Source organism: Buceros rhinoceros, unplaced genomic scaffold (assembly GCF_000710305.1).
Source record: "Buceros rhinoceros silvestris isolate BGI_N320 unplaced genomic scaffold, ASM71030v1 scaffold6288, whole genome shotgun sequence".
NCBI lineage: Eukaryota > Metazoa > Chordata > Aves > Bucerotiformes > Bucerotidae > Buceros > Buceros rhinoceros.
Window position 1 is genome coordinate 118,795 of NW_010426343.1, and position 22,500 is coordinate 141,294.

General features: G+C 37.5%; 1 protein-coding gene across 1 annotated transcript in view; it reads right to left on the bottom strand.

Moving 5' to 3' along the window:
• The window catches only part of DIAPH2 (diaphanous-related formin 2), a gene marked incomplete at both ends in the record, with an annotated part of 150,142 nt that overhangs the window by 98,871 nt on the left and 28,771 nt on the right, over positions 1–22,500 (bottom strand). Inside the window, 2 exons of the mRNA XM_010141468.1 lie at positions 16,050–16,164; positions 22,163–22,500. The exon at positions 22,163–22,500 is cut by the window's right edge and continues 26 nt beyond it. Of these exons, the coding sequence (XP_010139770.1) occupies positions 16,050–16,164; positions 22,163–22,500 (453 nt within the window). The remainder of the gene's footprint in view (positions 1–16,049; positions 16,165–22,162) is intronic.

Sequence of the window (22,500 nt, forward strand, 5' to 3'; positions counted from 1 at the left end):
GAATGCCATTGAAAGATTAGAAGATATTTTGTAGTAAATGCAATAGAATAAAATTTCTTGAAGCCCGGCTAAACTGATGCTATTTGAAAGCTACTGTTTTTTTCTATTTCTGTGTTACTGCTAGAGGCACCCAAGAATGGAAGTACAAGTCAAAGAAAGGGGAAGAGGGAGCAAATTTTTGTCCCAGATTTGCTCTTGTTCTCTTCCCTTGCCAACAGACACTGAGCCTTTCCATCTGAGTAACCACATAATTTCCACACTCAAAAGGAACAGTGCAGCAGCTCACACAACGCCCAGTCAGCATCAGCTGTTAGCAGAAGCCTGTGAACTTCCACCAAGCACTTGTTTCAGTAGAGCAGATGAACTGTGACCAACCCCTCGTTCCAGGCAGCAGGATGAACTCTGGCAAGTTCATTCAGTCAAACAGAATACACACATAGCCTGCTGATAATCAACAAGTGCAAATATGTCCAGAAGCATCCTGAACAAGCAGAGCCCTGACAACGGCAACAAGCCAGAAAACAACAGCGAAAGAGCTAAATGGACTAGTGACCAAGGAGGTCTCCAACCCCATAACCAACAAAACTAGAGAACACTCAGTGCAGAGACTTGGAACATGGAGATGCCATGGTTCAACACCACTGAAGCCACAACTTCTCTCTCAGACAATCTCATCTCTCCTGCATCAACTCATGAACTGCCTAAACTGAGATTAAAGAGGTCTGCTATCCAAATTCATGTCCAGTCTCCACACTGTCATTTGGTCTTAAAACTTTGACAAAGAGCAAAACCAAATATCTAGAGATAAATGCAGGCGCTTTCAGGGCTGCCAGCAACACCCTCCTGTCCATTAAGTCAGCAGCTGTGGGGGCTCATGTTTATTCCCAACAGCACCTGGCAATTTTCAGCTCACCTACAATCACTGGGTTATCAATTTCAGAGTAAAATTAAGCACTCCCGCTGGCACTGTGTCCTTCCTGCAATCAGAAGAGCTAAATACCTGGTACAGCACTTGAAAAAAAAGAGGGGGAGAGAGAATTTGATTACAAAGCAAGCAATTGATCTGGAAGTGGATCTTAGTCTGAGCTCTCAAGGCAAAAAAACCCCAAAACTGACAAGGGAAAGAAAACCATGGAACCTCTTGCAATCTTGTATGGTTTTTGCCTAATTAATGTAATCAAGCTGAGGGAAGTGACATCAACCCAACAGATTATGCTCTGTAGAAAAGAAAAAAAAAATTCCAACTTAGTTTTACAAATTAGTTTTGTCAAAAAATTAGCAGGGGATCTATATTCCTGTTATTTCTTCGTATGATACAATTGATTGTTATTATATTTGACCACAACATTTAATGACTGTTGAAATATTTCTTGTTCTATTGCAATTGCCCTAAAATGGTTGTAACTAATCTAATTTTCAAGTGCTATTTGAAAATCTGCATCAGGAAGTTGTGCAATAAAGCTGTACGCTTAAAGTGTATTTCATTAACCACTCCTTGTTGCAGTTGGTTTTGGCTTTCTATCAACAGCCTGAAATAAAGTAGACGTCTTGCCATAAACACTTTATTTAAAAAAAGAAAAAAACCCAAGCGCAAACCACAACTGATTTTGCCCCCTTCTCTTTATCCTGCTAGAGACCAAGGCAAAAGATGCTTTTGCTGGAAGAGAGTAAGCAAATATTAACAATTCATCACATATGAACAGTCACAGAACTACATGCAAGTCTCCTTCTGAACATAAGAAATCAAACAGCAGGCAAACAGTGAGTGAAAAGAAAATATCCTCAATGGACCTCCCTAACTGTGTCAGACCATGGGCTGTAAGAAGCTGGAATAAAAGCTAACAGCTGTTTCCACGAACTCTTCTCTCACGCTCCCTCACTAACAGTTACCTGGAAGAAGCCTCAGGACTGTCCAACTCCATTTCTCCCTTTGCCACTGCCAGTGTTTCCACATCTGCAAGGCTTAACGTGAACACGCTGGGTTTCACTCCAAAGAGATACTTATCCTCGGTGGGTTTTACCAGGCACTGAGACATTACATGTCTGCTGCTGCCAATATATTAGAGCTTAACTAAACTAAAAAGAACAATCAATGCATTTTACAAGTACAAAGTTAAGTTTTATGTGGGTCAGAGAAGACATTTTCCTATAAAAATAAAATGCTGCCTGTAACAGTATTTCTAATTTAGACAGTTGCATGTTCCAGTTATATTTTTTCTTCTGATATTAGGTCATCATAACCTCAGAACTGAGAGACAGGATAGCTATAATTATTTTCCAGGTTCTAACTGGTATGCCTGATATCCATAAACCTTCCAAAAGCAAAGGAAAAGCACCAAGACTCAGACAAAAAAAAAAGTAAAACGATATATCAAAAAACTGCTATCATATTTTATCAAGATTTTCATGAACTCCTTTTCTGTTATTACCATGATGAGTTCAGTAAACAAAAAATCTTTACATGAATAGTTCCCCTTGATTAAGCTTGTAAAAGGCACATCTCTCCCAAGGATTCCCTTTAAGGAATCACATTTTCCAAAGGAATCTTAGAAATAATGAAGCTACAAAAAGAGATCCCAAGATCCAAAAGTCATTTTATACAGTCAAGTTAAATAGATATTGGTGTTTAATGGAACAAACTAAAACTGTATCAAAAATGAAGTGCTGAACTGATTTCTTTTCCTCCTTCACTGTGATATCTGACATACAAAGCTCCTGCCTAAATATTTCAACATGAAAACACATTTCCAAGTGTACATCCCAGGATCATCTCCCTTTCTAAAATATTTCTCTACTATGAAGATTTTAAACAAACATGCAAGAAAAATTGCTTCACATGCACATATTTAAATCCCAAACCCCTCCATCTGTTTGCCATTTTCTAGATCTACGGTAGGTTTCCTGAAGTTTACTGTGGCACATTCTGGTTACATGCTCTGACCTACGCAGTGAAACACGCGATGTTACCTTTCCAGTGCCTTAGTACTTGAGAGATGTGATTTAACGTTTACTCCAAAGAATTCTCCTACTAATTTAGAGGTTTTTTAAAAAATGGGTAATGAGCTGGTATTTACTGTATTATTAAGCCAGCAGAACTTAAAGAGATGTTTTCCTAAGCATCAGGTCCAAAGCTTAACTTCACAAGGGAAAAGGATCATATTAAAACTAATTGGGAAAATTATCATTTTAATAGATTCCATTCATTGCTGTAATCAGTAACCAGTGCCCCGTGTCACTGACTGGTAATCACCGCTTTGATAACCGATAAATATGAATAGCAACTTATTTACAAAATGTTGAGAAATCAATGTTCCTTAAACAAACGTTTGAAACCACTGCCTTGTGGTGGCTGGTATCGAAGAAGCCTAACGAGTTCCACGTCACCTGCAACAAGCCGCCTTTCGCCCCAATCACAGACAGGCACAGAGCTTTGTGTCTACACGTCAGTGACAATACACAGGTTACTGCAACCTTCGTGTTAGAATTACTGACAGTTTTAAGCAGACACATTAGACTTCGATTTACGAAAATCAGCCAGTGTACCATGTGCCCTTTTTGCTTTTAGAAAGGCTTTCAGCCCTAAATTCCTTATTTACTTGCCTCGTCATATGGGGAAATTACTCAGTAATGGGATTCTAGAAATCTACTCCCACCTTACAGAACAGAAAAGTCTCTGAAAGAATGGCGTTTCAGAGAAATTTCAGTTTCTCACGACTGCACCAAATGCACTTACAGAACACAAAAAAATTTGTTATTTCAACTTTACACCCTTCAGAGATCGTCAACAAATAATTAAAAAAAATTACCAGCTTTTTATCTGTGTTAATGCCCGTGTACCTGTAATTTTCAATTCCTCAATGAATTTAGCTACTTAATAGCGTGGTTGTTGACTTTTAATCCTTTAGATAGGTTTTCAAAGCACCTCTCTCCAAAGAACCTTTAGTCACATAGATAATGAGACTATCTTTACTCTGCACATACGGCAGAAATTCTTGCCATGGCAAATACCCTGTTCAAATCATCTCCCAAAAACGTTACAGATGAAACAACCATCAACGAGATAGAAGTTGCAATCTCAAAAGCAGATGAGGAATAATTTTATGGTGGTTTAGGACAGCAACAAAGGAAGAAAAATCAGTTTTGCACAGAAAACCAGCAGGCATGGAGATGGGAGGGTTTTTTGTAAATATGGCCTAATTGCGGGTCAGCAGAATATGTAACTGGAACTTGGCCGCAAATCAGACCAACTGTGTCCATTTACACTCCAACAGAGAAACCCACGTTGTACTTCACATAAGAGAAATTTGAGAGGGAGTTCCCTTAGGAAGTAACGCAGTCTGTACTAGCTGTGGTTCTGCTAAAGGATGGGAACACCTCTTTAACACAGACTTTAAAATTATTTTACAAGGCAGATCATAATTTTTGCTTATAATTACATCTTTGTTCACGGTGGGGTTTTATTTATTTAAACAAATACACTGTTATTCCTGGAACTCTGCTGGAAGCTTTCAGGGCATTAAAATATAGGTGCATAGTGTACTAAATAGTCAGCGCATGCTTTCCTGGTAACTGATCTGTTTTCCAGCCTTTCTTTCAGACTTTTTTTTCTACTCCCACTTTCTCTTGGGTCACAAATCCACAGCCAGCCTCATGACTTGACTTCAGCTGAAGAATCAACATGACACAACTCAGCTTTCTAGGTGTAACCAGATATGGAGCTTCATTTAGAATATTGAGGTTCCCAGAAAACAGAGCTACAGCTACAGATAACACCTCCGAAGGCAAAAGCCACTGTTGTGGGTTTGTTTTTTTTTTTTTAAATGGTAAAAGCCATTGTTTTGAAACCATCCTGCATAGAATCATTCCAGACAGATCTAGAAGTGACAAGTGATTGACCTCCAATCCATCATCAGTGCATTTTATGTACATCGACAGATATAAATTGTTACACATGAAAGATAAGGCAGACTTTAGCAAAATGTCCACAACAGATAATTTTAACAGTTCATTTAACAAAAAATGACAGTAAAATCCATGGAATGGGCTATTTAATCATGTTCTGCATAACTGCTTCAAATTAAATAGATTTTTCCAGTATCTAACTTATATTCTCTTGCAAAAAATGAAGTTACAAAAAAAAAGTATTTGAAGAAGAGTATCTTTGAGGGTTTTGTTTTGACTTTACTGAGAGCATTCTTTGCAGTCTAATCTCTTCACCTATTCATACTGAATGTGTTTTATTCAAGGAATAGAGATTTGTTTGTTTAAAAACAAACAAAATCTTCTTCGTTTTTCATTTCAACAGATTCTTTTTTCAGTTCAGCTTCTGAATTTCTTTTTATCAAATTCATAGAAAAAATACTAAGAGCATTATGGATCAAGACTTCCTGAATGTATTCATATTTCATGCTAATTAGTCTTTGTACACACTCCCTTTCCCTGGTGTGCCTAGTACATGTGTCTCTGTCCTCATCTGCTCGTTAAATGTGCTACAGTTTATTCAAGCGCTGCATCATGCAGACTGAAAGAGACATTTCAGAATACAAAACCACCTCTCTTCCTCTGCTGTATTTTATAAAGCTGCTACAAACAAAACCCCTACTTCCCTTCGAAAAACAAGGCATACCGTAGGTACAGGGTGTACTAATGCTAACACGGTTAGCACACAGTTGCCTGGAATTCCAAACCTGGGTACGTGGGTAACACACGCTCGGCTGGGTGTGACAAAGCCGTAATCTTTACTCTTTGCTAATGGGGACCTCTGAGACACCAAAACAACTCACCCCTTGATGAGTTTACCTCTCCTTGACTCTTCTTTGTAGTACAAATTGACACTTCCACCTTTACTCTAAGATTTTAATTTCTAAATTCTAACAACTTGGATCTAACAAATTAATGCATGAATTAAGTTACCAATAAAATTTAAGATATTATAACTAAGACAGCTCAGTCACAACATTTGTTAAAAAACACATAAAACAGATCTTTTAAGACAACACACAGCTGTTTTCACTCCGTTAATTTTTCCTTCTAAGCCTTTAAGACAAAATGTTCACCCCAAACCCAACCCCACCTTTTGCAAATCAGTTCTTAGCATTTCCAAAATCAGATCTTTGTGAATGAAATACTACAAGAGAGGTTTGTTAATTTACTACAAATTTTAATTTACCGAGCGGTTCCCAGAGTTAACTGAAGGAAAACCAACAAATATCTAAACTTACTCAAGCGGCAAAACTATCCTACTTCAATTAAGTAGAAAAACTGATAGTAGAACTGCAATACTTCTGAAAACAGAAAATAACCTTCCTTAAATTCTACTGCTAAAGCTTTTTGACAAAATTACTGATTTAAACTTAAAGCTGAGCAGCAGTGCCTTCTTTATTAAAACTCTTCAGAAACACTTTGTTTCCACACTTTCTTAACCAGATGATGGTCCTGGAGGAAGCACATGCACAGGGGACATCCTCTACAATCTCAATTTCACACTAAAATGGCAGATAATCAGTGAGTATCTGTGGAAGTAATACAGCCAGAAGTAACTAGCAGCGTTTCTTAGCTTGTACCCTTGCTCCTAAAGTCTCCAGTGGGGTAAACTAACTTGACCTAGTGCATTTCCAAAGGGTTAAGCAGTGCTAATTAAGCTAACGCTGAGGAAATCACCTCTACGTAAGAACATTTGACCTGGATTCAGAAGAGATCTAATGCGGATTTTGAAAATGAACTTGATTTCTGCAGGAATTCTGTGGAATACGTTATGATATACCTCAAAGCAATTAACTTTTAAATATTCTGGACCTCAAACTATTTCCCATCTGTTTCTTATTCAGAATATAATTCAATTCACATACAAACTACTTATATTTGCTTTTCTGAAGCTGCAATTAGTATTGTTCTTGATGCATTGCTAACCAAGGTAATATCCAAATCCTTCTGATAAAATAACTGAAAAAATACTAACTTTAACTATTGCACATGTAAAGTAAGCAAGATCCAGGAGTAACACATTGGGGAGTTATGGAAATCGCATTTCTCTGACCTGTCCCTCATTAGTATTTTCCTTTAAGAAGATACCACAAAGATTTTAAAAGCAGAGTCCTGAAAGAGACATAAATTGTACTTCAGCCAAGATCTCCAGTAAAATTCCTGCATCTGCTCAACCCTATGGCATGATCATTCTGAAACTATTATTTATATAAGGTTTTACAGGAAAACAAGACAATAGACAAAACAAAAATAACACAACTGAGACTGATCTAACTTCTGAGAAAGCCTAGATAGATTTATGTATCTCAGCTATTCTTCATTCACTGTCATGTGTTGACAATAATTCCTCAGTTCCAAAGTGATAATAAATTAAAATATTTCAAACTTCCTGATTGTTTCAAAAGAAAGTCTTCACAAAATATCAGTGCTCCCTCACATTAGTCCACCACAGGCAAAACCTGTGGTTGAAATAATAGCATCAGCAAAGTCCTGTATGAGAAGTGCCTATCTGTACGTGTCATCATACAGCACCATGTTTTATCTCACAGAATTAGTGGTAAATACAATCAGCTTTTTTTATCCTCACCCTTCTTCTTCCTCTTGGTACTTTAAACATAACAATACCTAGTCTTGCTATCTGGTACAAATTGCCCCTGACGCTTCTGGGCAGAAAAGCTTTTATTTCATTGGTAATACATACAATTTTTTTTCCTTAATCAAGAAATATATTCTTATGTATTTACTGTGATCATTGATGAAATAAATCTAAGATCATTTCAAAATTTAAAAATGCATTTCAAATAGATAAAAATACAAATATATATAAATCTATGCTAAGTGGTAATAATTTCAAGCATCAGTTTACTTAAACAATGCAAAGCTTTTTCCATTCCTGAGTTAGCCAATTTACTTACTGGATAAATCCAGTTGAGAAGGAAAGGAAAAGATGAAAAATGGCAAACTAGTAACACTTTTTACTTCATGACACCTGAACTTATTTTGTTGTTGAAAAAGAACAACAATTTCAAATCTATTGAAAGATGAAAACAAACCAGCCTGATTCACTTCTACGTCAAGCTGAGATATGAAGACGGATTACCTAAGCAATCTAACGACATTAAACTCCTGCAAGACACACAAACATTCGGTGACCCTACACTGCAAAGCAGTATCTTCCTTTGCTTTGGAATCACACACTTCTGAAAAGGAGAGGGCGAGGAGGCAAAGGAAACAAACACACATCCTGAATTAATCAGGAGACCAAGGGAGCCACCTGCAGTTTGCAATCCAGAAACAAATACGGTAGGAGTTGGGGGGGGTTTTACTGTTTCTCAGAAGCAACGCATAGAGTTGAGCTAGTACAACCAGTCTGTGCTCAATGCTAGAGATGTCTGTAATAAACTGCAGCTTGCTGCCTCACCTACAAATACAGCTGTTACAGGAATTGTGGCCAAAACCGAGTCCATTTAAAGCTTGTAAAAGTTTATGTTCTCAGGTGGATTCGATCTGAGAATCTTAATATATTCACATTCTGACCCATTTTTTAAAAGTTCTTACTAACCCCTTTTCCTTATAGTGCCAAACGTAAATGAACGCAGATAGTTTTCCCTCAAGTTTAAGGGTGCACCAACCTTATTCTTTGGCTGCTACTTATCTTTTTACTAAAAAGTAGCTGAAAAGAAAGATAAACACTTTAAGTGGGGAGAAAAAAAGTTTTGTTTCATTATGTCAAGCAAAAAGGAAGGGCTGACAGAGTGCTGCATAGTTCATATTGTTCGTCAGTCAAGAGTAGCAGGGAATATAAGGTTTCTGCACAGAGGTAGAATCGATCTTGAAATATTTACATCACATCACTGGCAGACAAAGAACTTTAAAAGTTTTACTACCCAACCAAAACATTAATATCTTTTAAATAGTATTTCACCAGCATGCTAGAACAACTCCAAAGCAAACTTAAAGAGAAAATCTCCACTGTAAGATCACACAACTTGAGGTGAAGAACTCAGGACGCTGATGACTTGTGACACCATTTGACCTTCACTGTTCAGGGTGACATAGGATGGGTGAGCATAACACCAGAAGAAAGGAGTGGATGATGAGAAGTTTGACTGTAAATGTCAACGTAACCGGAATAGTGGAGTTTGTTGTATTTGGGTTAGACTTCGAGCTTTGATAAAGTATAAGTAAGTGCTGAAGTCTCCATATAAGTTTTATATACTTTTTGTTCCGGAAAGCATTGAGTGCAATACCTGCATACATACACCATAACATCTCTGTGCAGTAAGAGCCAGTATTCCACCTTCAATTATTTTGAAAGCCAGTCCCCTCACTGTTTCTGTCAAATTTTAAAAGAACATTTACCTTTTAACGTCTACTAAAAGCTCCTTTGGATAAGCGTTGTTATCTGCTTACAGCTCTGCACAAGCAGTTTCCTCAGCTGCTTACAGTCTAACCTTTACAGCCTACAAAAGAAACCATTTATCCCCTTCAAAGAAGCATTATTATTAATGTTGGCAAAAGAGGATGTTGATGATACCACTGTAGTTAGTGTTATTTAAACATTGCCTTTTTCTTAACCTCATCAATTCATATGCCGTGTCTTCCTCAGAAGTCATGCTGTCTCCCTGGACTGCTCTTAGCTTTTCTGGCGTGTCTGCTACAGCATCCCTTCAATTTTTCCAACAACACGTCCATAAACTTTCGGTTGCTCATTTCAACCCTCTTCCTCCTCAACCAACAAAACGAGTTTAGATACTAAATTCCTGGCACTGACCCAAAACATGAACAAGTTAAGACTAAATTTTAGATAATCCTATCAACATTTTACTACTTTTTCATGACTACTAATATTTTTAAATGGACCTACTAATGAGTCCTAAAAGTTGTTCACAGAGGGAGATATTAAAGGCAGGACTTGGCAGCCACCTCGGTTTTCATACCGTAATTAGTAAAACAAGACTATATTAAAAGAAGCTATTTAATATATTTTATATTATGCATATATTATTACACTATACATATAAAAATAAAATTGTGACTATTTTGCTCATGTTTTGTTCAATAATAGCTTATGTGCAAGTTTGCATTTTCTCTTGATCCTTCTCACTCACACTCCCATAACAATATATACAGCTCAGCTATTAAAACCTTACTTCCATTTCAAAAACATATCAGAATAATTGTTGAATTGTATTTTAAAAGCATAATCATAAAGAAGCAACAGAACCCTGATCAAGAAGTTTTCCCTTGGGGTAGGTTGGATGGATAATGAATTCTGTACTGGAACAATCCCAGTAGTTACAGACTATTATGTACTAATTACTACCTTTACAGATCTCCTGTACGCATAATTAATTTCTTCAGAGCACCACTATCATTTTTGACTGGCAAAATACACAACCTGAATTACAAGAGCCAGGAATCAACACGATCCTTTAGGGAGAAGGCATTAACTTACTTCGTAGTGTTTTGCAATTAGACTATCAATCAAACAGTGAAAAGTGATTTTGATAGCAACAGGTCTGATACACTGAGTATTGTCACATTATTACAATGTTATCTGAGGCCCCAAGCATATGATGTATCACGACTTATCTGGAGAGCCATAACCTACCTTAATCCTTCGCTTTTACCTTCATCATACAATTACATATACACACACACACACCCCCCGTAAGAGTCAAAATTAAACACCAACACAGGGAATTCTTGAGATCACGTTCTACAAAGCACTGCAGAGGTCTCACTGCTGCTGATGGTGCTCTTTTCCTTCACACCAGTAACCAAATTAAAATTTGATGTCACTTAACGGACAAAAGTAAAACTTAGAAAAGGAATGTTCTAGCTGAACAACATAATATGAGTTGCTTCAATGATTTCAAAGGTTTGCTATTCAGTAGGTTCTTGCCAAGAATACTAACATTTCAAACACTACATTTTAGTTTTGGGGTTTTTTTTAAAAGAGGTTACACAGAAATACAAACATATGCAACCCCAACCGCAACAAAAACCAGTAGTCCAGGCTTCCAGAAACGTATTACTGGACTGGGTTAATACAATAAACATAAATCCTTGTTCAGCTTCATTACAATATTTCCCTCACTAGAAAATTACTATCATTTATTTAGTCAAAAATGAGTAATTTTTTAATTTCTAAAATTGATAGTGGCACCATCGAAAGTCATCAACAAAATGGCGTTTTTAGTTGACAACACACCTTGTTATTTCACTCTGTATTAACAGAAATTAATGCCTTAAGATCACATAACGGGTTCACAAGGGCAAGATGCATTTATCTGATGACTTGGATCTCCTCTCTTCAGTGAAGAAATACTGTGTCATTCAGCTAAGGAGGACTGTTCACTGAGTTGATTTCACACTTTTTTCATACTCCAAAAACTGGAAAGGATTTTGTTTTTTAAATTAAGAAAATACTTATGCAATGACACAAAGCTTAATTTATCACACAAGTTTTAAAAAGTAAAAAACCTCATGATGTTAAGGTTATCTTACTTATCAAAAAAACTTGTCTGAAGAATTGTTGCAGGTAAGATTTAACTGTTTTAAAAATAAGATAAGGTTGAACTAACAATACCTCAACAGAATTCCTTCCTCTTGCTCTTTAAATATCAAAACACAAATCAATCCATGATAAGATTATTTTGCAAACCAAATACTTTTGAGCCTGAAATTTTCAAGTCATGACTCAGAAGACTGTAAAAGGATGATGCATGTTTCCACCAGCAAAATCACTGTTTTCACTTTGAAGCAACACATGATTCATCAATTCTGCATTATATCAGATCCTTTCTTGGAAATTATGGTGTAAAAAGAAAACGACTAACCACCTGGAAACTGATACCATCTTTATTCTTTTCCTCTGCACAGCTAGACAAGGAAATACGCATCTATGTGTTTCACTGCCACCCACAATGCAGAAACTGTCCAACCTCCTAATAGCACCCAACTCACTGACGACCACCACAGCTGGCCACTCATTTTAAAGTGGGCCTGATCTGGAATAGCATTTCCTTGCCAAAATGGTCTGTGAGGCTATAGCCATTGTTTCCATCTTGGCATCTGGAAGCACATTTCCAAGCTCAAAACACTATTCTAATACCTTCAATGAAAATTTGAACCCTGGAGTTCATTATTCAGAGACTCTTAAAAAGTATTTGGATCTGTATTTTTCTTGAAAGTAAATGGAGAAAATCTTTGCAGACAGTACTGAGACAGAGATAATTATATCTCAGTTAACTTAGTTCAAACCCCGAGATCTCAAAGTCCTGGTAAGGCTAAGAGGGAATACTTTCTAATGCTTCCATTCTTCCCTGTACAACAGAGGTTTCCATCACTGTGCTCGCTAACTGATCTTTAGACCAAATCCTGCAGTTTGAGTGCTGATAACTGAGTTAAACCTAACTAAAAAATTCTACCTATTCATGGGGCATCAGTATTAAATACCTAAGCAAGCACAGATCTAACCTTATGCATACTTTTTAAAAGGAAATTTGGATCTAAGTATATTTGACGTAAAAATATTTTACCAGTCAGGGATCATTCCTTTTTGTTCCTGGTGCTCTGTGATCAAACACACTTAGATTTTACAAGCAGCTAACTGATGAATGCAGTAAGCCGTTAACTAATGAAAATTGTGCTTCAGAAGTGTCTATTGTGACTTCCCCACGCACACTTTTCGTCTCCAAAGTGCCACTTCCTGCAGCTTTGTCTGCTTCCTTGCAAACAGGCGGTACTTGGGTAGCAAGGCAACAATCAACATTAAGTTGTTATTGCAGAGTCTTGAACCAAAGCCATGTTAAATGAAGACAAACCTCCAAGTTTCATTCTCTACGTGCCAGAGAATCATTAATGGAATTCAGAGATTTAATCAAACTCGAGTGCTACAGCCTATATGGAATTGCAAAGTTTTTAATAAGTGCTATCATTTGTTTTACTTCAGTTACTCTTCCCACTAGCATTCCAAAAGGCCATGAAATACAAGATCGTAAACACTAAGTCATCACAATGGCTTTTGGCAATTGTCAGTTTGCTTCCGCTCACCCATTTATTTGTTTTACGTGCTGACTGTGCTCAAGAGAATATAAAATGCATTTCTATTTGTCTTTCTACAATTTGCCTGCACTATAGGAGGAGACCACACCAAGAACTGGGACTAAAGCAGAAGAGAAGTTTTATCCTAGATTATACCTGAAACAAGTATTTTGAGGATTAATGAGCTGCCTGTGGCTGTTAAGGCAAAAGGTGAGGAAGAATCATGAATATCATTTAATGTTTCCCTGTGCAGATAGCAGTTGCAGAAAAATGTTGCTGGTGGAATGCAATTATCTGAGCCTGTGCTGCAACTAAAGGCTCTGAGACTCTTCTTGATTTTTAGTAGGTTTTAGTAGGTTTTCAAGTTTTTCTTAAAACTTGAACTCAAAGACAGACAATACTGACTTTCTCTAGTCAGTCAAATAAGATTTTAATATCCTGGGTAATATCTAGTAGCATTTTTAACAGCCTTCTCATCCTTTGTTATGGCATGTTATTTTCTACAGTCATTAACTGAGAACAACATAAGGGAGAACAGGAAAAATATCTGCAAGGCTATCATCACAGTGAGCTATTTGGAGAGTTTCTGCTGTTCAGTTTTAGAACTGTGCAAGTACGTCAACAAGAATTTCTTCCCATATGAAACCAACAGCTATGTCAAAATTTCAAGAGGGTTTTTTCAGCATTTTTAATGAAGCTGCTTTTCAGGAATTCAGAAACATTTCTTCAGACTTCTGATGAAAGAATTCGGCTCAAAGCAGAAGCTTGTCGTTTTTATTAAGATCGGTGTCTCATTCCATTGTAAGTGTTATCCGCTGCCAGGGGATCTTTCCCTTAAACGTTTTCCTGTCTTGCCATCACGCTAAAACCAGTGATGAACTCCACATCATTTTAACCTCACTGCAAAGCTACGAGCCAAGAATCTATCAAAGCGCAGATGATGCTTTTGTAATACTGCTTGTAATATCTGAACATTTAGACCAGAAAGTGGGAAGTGTTGTAAAAGCAGAATACTAATGGCGGAAATTCAGTGACTACTGAAAAGAGCATAAGCTCCAAGTGAAGGAACTGTGTATTTATCTTAGGAAAAACATGGCTATGACGAACTCTTTGAAGGGATTTCAAAAGAGCACAGAAAAAGACATATTCAGAAAGTGCTCAAGGAATCTACTCAAGAAATGGTTCAGAAAAGTTATGGTCCTCTGAGAGACCTTGCTTAACCTGAGTTAACTTTTCAATATACATTGCTCGCTCTTCTGAAATTCAAACAGTGAGGACACCACAAACGTCTGTGTGCAATACAACTCCATTGTGAAGTAATAAAAATTCTCAAATAATTGACAGAAGTGAGAGCATTATAGTGGTTCAAATTAAAACAGATAACTCCCTATAGTTCAAATAGAAAGCATCACATGAATTGTTGTTAATTCACGAAGCCAAAGAAGTTCAAGTAAAAAAACCCAGCAGCACAAAAATGCTTACAGTGAGTACACAAATTCACTTCAAAATCTTAAGTACATGTTTGCTCTCTCAGATTTGGCCTATGAACACTTGATACATCTGACTTCATCTACCTTCAAGAACTGCACATCCTTCAAGTATATTTTATTCTAACTGGTTGATAAACAGAGAAAAGATTTGTAGCTAGATAAGGAACTCATTCTTTCACTACCTACCACTTCTTGGGCCCTAATTTGTTGGGTTTCGTCATTAGCTCCTAAGTTATTATTGAATGGTACTTCAACAGTACTTGTTTCTTTTCAGTGCCTGGAAGTAATTACTGGCAAATGGCCGCATATGAAATACTGATAATCTGACCATTAACCACGGATAATAATGAAAAGACTTGAAGAGCCTGTATGCAGCTTCAGGAGTACTCACAGACCATTTGAATACCATGAAGAGCTGAGATGCTGTGAAAGTATGAAAATCATACCCAAAATTCAGTTGTTAGTAACTGCACTCCCAACTCAAGATACAGATATTATCGCCGTATCTGCTATCAAAGGAATCGTTTGAGAAATTAATGACTTTTTCCAGCTACAACCAACAGCAGAACAGCTACTTACATGCCACACTGAGCAGGCTCAGTTACACTCGACAGAAAGCTCCAGCAGTTTTTATTCTCACTGTATTGTTCTCTCTAGTAGTCAAACGGACCCATTTCTCAGTGTTCCAACAAAAATCTGTGGACTATCTGACACTTTCCTGTGGTAGTATGGGAACGGTTTAAGAGTGAGTGTGTACTCACACATTCAACCCTTTGAAAACTAACCTACTATCATTCACTAGTGACAGTAACAATGCAGTTTAACTGTATATAACTTGAGGATGTTTCTAAGATCACACAACATAAATTTAAATACTAAAGGATCATATTTAAAGACTTTTCTTTTTTCTTAAAAGAGAGCTGCATATAGTATTCCAACTTAAAAAAAAAATGAAAGCAAAGGACACAAACATGAGAAATTTGAAAAGAACTATGGTTTCAACCCACATATTCCTGAATCAAGACTGTAAGTATACTGTAGTTATGATTTTGTGATTCAACTGCATATTGTAATTGCTACATTCACACTTAAAAAGGATTTTGATTTAGCAGAGGAATACAGCAAGCAAATTTTTGCTACGCACGAACCCTCCACATGTAGAATATCTAAAAGAACCTGACAACTTACAGTTCCTGCAGCTAGGAATATTAATGCAGATGAGCATGATTTTAGAATTAGAATTTAAACTTACATAGAGTTTAATCTGAAGAAAATTTGCATGTCTGCAACATACCCTGCACTTTTAAGAGGTATTACTACAAAAGGTTCCTCCTCTCGTGCTGTAAAGTGAGGGAGGAGCAATTCCTGTAATAGACTGCTATGCTTTATAAAAACATGTTTTAAATAATCTGCCTGCTATAAAGCCATTATATGAATTTCATGGTGTTGCACAAAGTATAAAAGAGACTCTCATTACATAGTTTTAAGCTTAATGAAAGGATAATGCAAAGTAAAAGAATGTACCTTTCATTTGTGTTCCAAAGGTAAGCGCCAATTTTGCAAACAGTTCTGGGTTTTCAAATTTATCTTCTTCAGCTTTTACCCAAAAGCTGTTTTCTGCTATCTCTTGAGGCTCAATCTGAAACAAAAACAGCATCTGCAAAGTTAGTAATTAGTATTTTCAATAGCTACGCTAAAGCCAATGCTACTAGACTTCCATGACAATCAAACTCGGTTAAGTTCAGGAATGTTCCAAGTATTGTGTTTTCTTAAAGATGCTCCCTGACCAAACACAATCAGATGAACTACACAAGACTACACAACAACTTCTATTATATTTCTCCCATTCAAGTTTTCCAAACAGGCTTGGTAAGGTATTAGTGTCTGGGTCTGAAAGGATTCTAGCTTTCCCACCATTACCTTCTAGACACTTCCCAAATTCTTCACCACTGATACACACCCCTGCTACTTGAGAACTGGAGAGGGAAGAGTCTTTCCTGCACTGCCAGAGGCTGGAATACCTTTTTCGCAAATTATGTGTCAGTGTAGACTTTTCAGTGACCCAACATCAAGTCCGTAGGAAGAATTATCTTTTTAAACCCGAGAAATAATTTTATACTTAATATCACTTATTTTATAGTTTCCATTTTTCAAATGTAAACACAGATGGCATTACAGTACTTTATTAGATACTGGCTATGTTAAAAAAGGAAAGTACGCTGCAATATAGAAGCTGAAAGACTATTTTTACTCTTCAGGTATCAAGAACATCTATTTTCTTTTCAAAATACATTCTTCCAATTTTTAAAGTCTTATCAATTCTTGTTTACAAGTTTCTTTAAATGCCAATTAATTTTCAAGGGGTATTTAACTTCAAAAGGATACGCAGTAAATTTAGCAATACAGTATTTGTAAGCCTCACTAGACTTTCACATCGGTCCTCCACCTTTTACTGCATGATCAATCTGTTAACGTGTAGTTGCTTTACTACAGCTGCAGATAAGGTATTTTTAAAACCGACCTGAATCCAACACTAATGGTGAACACAGTTACAACAAAAAGCACTAAATTAAACAATAGGAACTTTATTCCCAAAATGGTGGTCCCTTAAAAGTGATGATCAAATGGGCTTTTCTCCTCCTCAGTCAGCAGGAGATCGCTGGCACTGCTCCCAGAGCACTTTGCCAAGCGTCCATCTGCATTACTCCCCATTGTCGTACACAGTGCTCAGATGTACACTGTATAAACTATTCCTATAAACACAGGAACGTAACAGATTACAGTGCAATTGGCTGCAATGACAAATACCTGTTATAAACTGGAAAGCTTATTCTTCTCTGGTTTACAGGATAGTAGTATGGGTATGTTTCACAGTTGCAAAACTGGTACAACTGACTCTAGAATCAGATATTACTTAGCAAGGACAACCGAGCGTAGCCGTGGAACTTACGTGTACAGCAGAGTTCTTCCCTGCCTAAGGGAGGTGCTCAAATAAACGAAAAAGGAACGATTTGTAGGAGTGAAACTATCCTAACCAGACAAAGCAGTGGCAAGTCAAAGATAAGCAGCAGCTTCAGCAGAGAACTATATGTTTGAGCCCCCCTCGTGACCCCCCAAGAAAACTGGCAAAATATAAATCTGTGATGAAACTTAAGGCAAGAAGTCCAGATGGAAATACCCAAACAGATAAAAGGGGATAACATAAAAATCTCAAAGTCAAAGATCCTAAGAGAAGCTACCTGAAATAGTAGCCACAAAACATTTTCTTAAAAGCCCAAGTGGAAATGTATTTCTAAAACATTAGGGCTCCATTTCAAAACAAGGATAAGCAGGACAAAAAAAAGTCCAGAAAATTGTATAATAGAAGCTTTGAATAGGCTAATCTTCTAAACAGGAAGAAGACAAGGACATTCAATGGTAAAATATCTTCAACAGACGATAAACAATTTCATAGGAGGGGAAGTAACTTTATTCTCTGTAAGATTTTTGAAAGTTACAAAATTGTATAATTCAAACAATAAGAGTACATGAAATAAAAAGATTTTGTATGCTAGGTGAATGTCAAAGCAAAAATACAACCTCAAATTTGTGGATTCCAACATCGGGTAATGCCTTATTCCTCCAAGTAAAATATGAGCATCTTTTCCAGTATGACAACTCATATACTCTTGTTTCTTTTTAATAATATAACTAGGCTACTTAAAACAGTTCATTTTTTCTTCTAAAAATATACTGGTGTGGCTGGCAGGAGGTTAAGGATATTTTGAATAGATATTTTCAGAGAACAGCACGACTGATTCCTTTTAAATTTAGAAGCACTAAAGTTAATGTTTATTCTCAAAAAACTGTTCAGTTTTCTGGAAATGCACTGAGAATTCTATGCAAGTAAACAAAGAAAACCCTCACCCATTTAATTTCACTGCTCACTCTTAAGTTACTTCTAACATCACCCTCATCTACATTTGTCTGTAACAGGCCTGAAGCTTCCAGCACCGTCATACCTAACTGCAACACTAAGAATGCACACGGATGGGTGTTAACCACAGTCAAAGATTTAAGGTCTTTCTCCCCTAAATACTTTAATTTCCTCCCCCCATGACTGTCCTGGTTTGAGCTAAAACTTCCTTGTTTTGGGAAATGGACAGATAGAATTATTCCATGTAGTACAATAATTCCGCATTTAATTCGAGGGGTGGTTACCTCAGCCCTCGACCCTTAACAACGATGAAAAAGGAAAGCTATGGTTTATCCTTATATGCAGATTATAAGAATTGCAAATAGAAACCGTGAAGAGGCTTCATATTGAAAAGATAGAGCCAGGAGCAACATCTGGCATCCCAGCTCCATCCAGGAGAACGTGGATGCCCAGCTTTCTAGAAAGATGTCTATCTACAGCCATATGAATTTCCCAGCAGTTTCACCCGCTCTGAAACGTCCTGAAAAAACCCTGCATTATTTCAAAACCTGCGATTTAAATCACACGTTTGCCAGTTTTGTCCAATGTTGAATTGCAACCTATGGTCAGCAGTGACCATCTGCAGCCACTTAGGAGCTTATTTTCATTACAATTTGATTTTACTAAGTTCTTGGTACCCACACATTATTGACACAGAATATGGTTTTCGAGAACAGTGTCAGACACTAACTAGTAGTACAAAGATTTAGAACCTTGACAAATAAGTAGCAGACTAAAGTCCAAGCCTGAGCTGCAGCTCAAACCAGACAGCATGCAACGTATACAGCTCTTCCTGTGATTTGCTTTGATGATTTGGTGATCTATGTATTTTTTCCTAGAGCAAACTTCAATACATCTAACACCTTTTACACCACTAAAGCCTGCCAACTACAAACTGCCTTTAAGACGTGATGGTTTAGTCTTCATGATGCAATTATCTAGTAGCCCAAACTTATTTCTTTTATAGAGATGGAACAGTGACTATACTGATCCAAGAGGGATCTTCAACACTTATGCAAGCACACACCTGGATACTTGCGTAACTTTTGTCATAAAGTGACCGATTACAATTGAGAGGCAAGAGATAACTATGAACTGATCATACAGGTTAGTTTGCAAATCAGAGGCTGAGCTTGCAGTTTACTGCTCAAACACATGTTTATATTTTAAGATTTTTTTTAAAATGAAATTTGCTTAAATATAACCGTGTTAAGACTGTGCAGAAGCTCAGGGTCACTGGAAGTTAATGGTGCCCCAACAGTTCACTTGAGCAGTCCCATAGCTCCTCCCAGTGGCCATAATCCTCCTCTAGCACGGTGCTACCTGGAAACGACCGATAAGCAGCTCAGATTAATAACCTGCAAGTACCATGATAGCGCAGGTACCAGAATTCTCTCAACTTAGACCTACGTAGATACCAGGAACTTAGAAGGTTTCCACATGAAACAGCATGCTCTTGCCTATGTTTGAAAACCACTTTAAAATGTTCCTAATGGTCTGGATGTATGTCTGCAACTTAGGGCAAAGCCACCATTCGTGTTCACTGCCACTCACAGAATAGTGCCCGTCTTTTCATCTAGGTCATCACAGCTCGTCACTCTGCTTTGATACAGACCAACAACAATACCAACAATACAAGCAACTCTCTGCAGAACTACGAAATTCAGTGAGCGTTCACTCACCGATCACACTGCACAGATATCAGGAGTCACAGATGTCCCCTCAGACCCGCCCTCGCGACAGGGCCAAAAGAGAAGGAAAACACCGCAGGTACCTACTGCCATCTCCCGCCGTCATTACATAAACCCCTGAGCCTGGCACACATTCTCCGAAAGCTCTCCTGGGAAGAAATCTCTTCCTCAGCAATCTGCAACCCACAGACTTTTTAAGAAGTATTGGCACTGAATTTGCTTCCTGGGATACTCAGCTGTCAAACATCAAACACGACGTTCTGTCAGCAAGAACCTCAATTAAAAATTCATTATCCTATCTAGTACCAACCATAGTTGTAAAGTAAAGGAGAGGGGAGAGCATCAGCTAACAGAGCCACGACACTAACTCAAGTTTAATATTAAACCACATACTGGTAAATCAAATGCAGTAATAATTTTACACAGAACTAGACAGCTACAGATTCACTCTAGTAGAAATTTCCTCAAAAATTCCAATAAAATTCCAATAAAATTCCAATAAAATTCCAATAAAATTCCAATAAAATTCCAATAAAATTCCAATAAAATTCCAATAAAATTCCAATAAAATTCCAATAAAAGCTGATGTTTATTAACATCGTTGCCTTTAGAATCTTCTGCTAAGTTTTGCAGCTTGTTTAGGGTAAACACCTGCCTTTCTCACTGAAAGACAAAAGCTGTTGAAGTGTGTTTTGTAGTACAACTACTACTGACAGGCAGGTGAGGCAATGAAAAGCAAATTCCCTTTCAAATTTCCTGAATATGTCACAAGAACAAAAAAAATATGAACACAAAATAACTCGCTTAATTTCTTAATTAGATGCTTTAATTTGTAGTAAATTAATGTCTCTATTCAGAGGACTGATCTTAAAATAAATTCTTAACCTCATGTCAAAACATCTACCCTTAACAAAATTCTAGTAGTTTAAGGCTGTTTACTTACTATCATGGTAAGTACAGGGTCTCTTAATTGGGAAAAATTCTTTCACCAATGCCTTCCCACCCTTCTCGTAAGCTAGTCAAGTTTAAGTTTCATGCAAGGCTTTTAAAAGCTAGATAACCAGAGCAACCACACATTGTTATTACGAGAAGATATCAAAGGTGTTGTCTCTGAAAGCATGATTCACTTTCAACATGTCCTCAAAAAAAAAAAACAAGAAAAAAAAAAATAGAATCATAAAACATCACTTAGGGCTCCCACAGCTTGCTTAAGCCAGAGAAGATAAAACTAAAATCAGAGTTGTGCTTTATATTGTCTTCCAAAACTCCAAGTACCCATTTATACCATGTTTTATTCTGTGTCATAACTGAAGACTCAAGCAAAACCTCTCCATACATCTCTTTTCAACATCCTTTCTCATTTCTCAGGCACATCTGCTTCAACTCAGCAAACAGCTGTAGCTATCCCTTTACTCGAGGTCCTTTGTCAACTGCTCGACTGTCAAAGGTCCTAAACAGCAGCCTTCCCAACAGTCTTCCACCCAATTGTCTACTTCAAGATTCATTTCCCCTGTCCTAAAACCCAGCAAAATTTTAACTCAGTGTTTTGCTGAAAGCGGTAGTACTGTGATTGATAAAGATTTTAACCATTTGATAACTTAACCTGCTTTGAACAAGACATTTTACCTTTGAAGGGCTCACTTGGCAAGTCAAATACCAAGTACAGCTGAAAATATGAGGAATTTAACTCTATACAACACTGGCCAACATGTTGAGAGCTGTTAGCTACAGGTATCCCCAGTACACGGGTGTTACGGGCTCATGGCAGTATTAAACACTTGGAGCTTACCCCACACCATCAGGTGTCTTTGAAAGCCAAGATCAACTGAATCACAATCACTGCATAAAAAATGTTTTGGATAAAAAGGAGGGAATGAATTCTTCAAACATAAGTACTAGCAACAATCTAATGTAAACCCTGGCACGTTGCCACCTCCTTCCTCAAAAACCACTTTTTATCAATGGGAATAAAAAAAAAAGGATTGTAATACCTTTGACCAGTTGATTCTCTTCATTGCAACTTCCAGTTTGTATTTTTTCTTCTCCTTCATCCCATGTGGTAATGCTGGTATCACCAGATAGGGAGCAATAGGAACACCTCCAAAAGCTGGTGGCGGTGGAGGTGGTGCTGCTCCACCAGGCAGCGGAGGCGGTGGAGGTGGTGCTGCTCCACCAGGCAGCGGAGGCGGTGGAGGAGGTGGTGCTGCCCCACCAGGCAGCGGAGGCGGTGGAGGTATTGCTCCACCAGGCAGAGGCGGCGGTGGAGGTATTGCTCCACCAGGCAGAGGCGGCGGCGGAGGTATTGCTGCACCTGGTAGGGGCGGCGGCG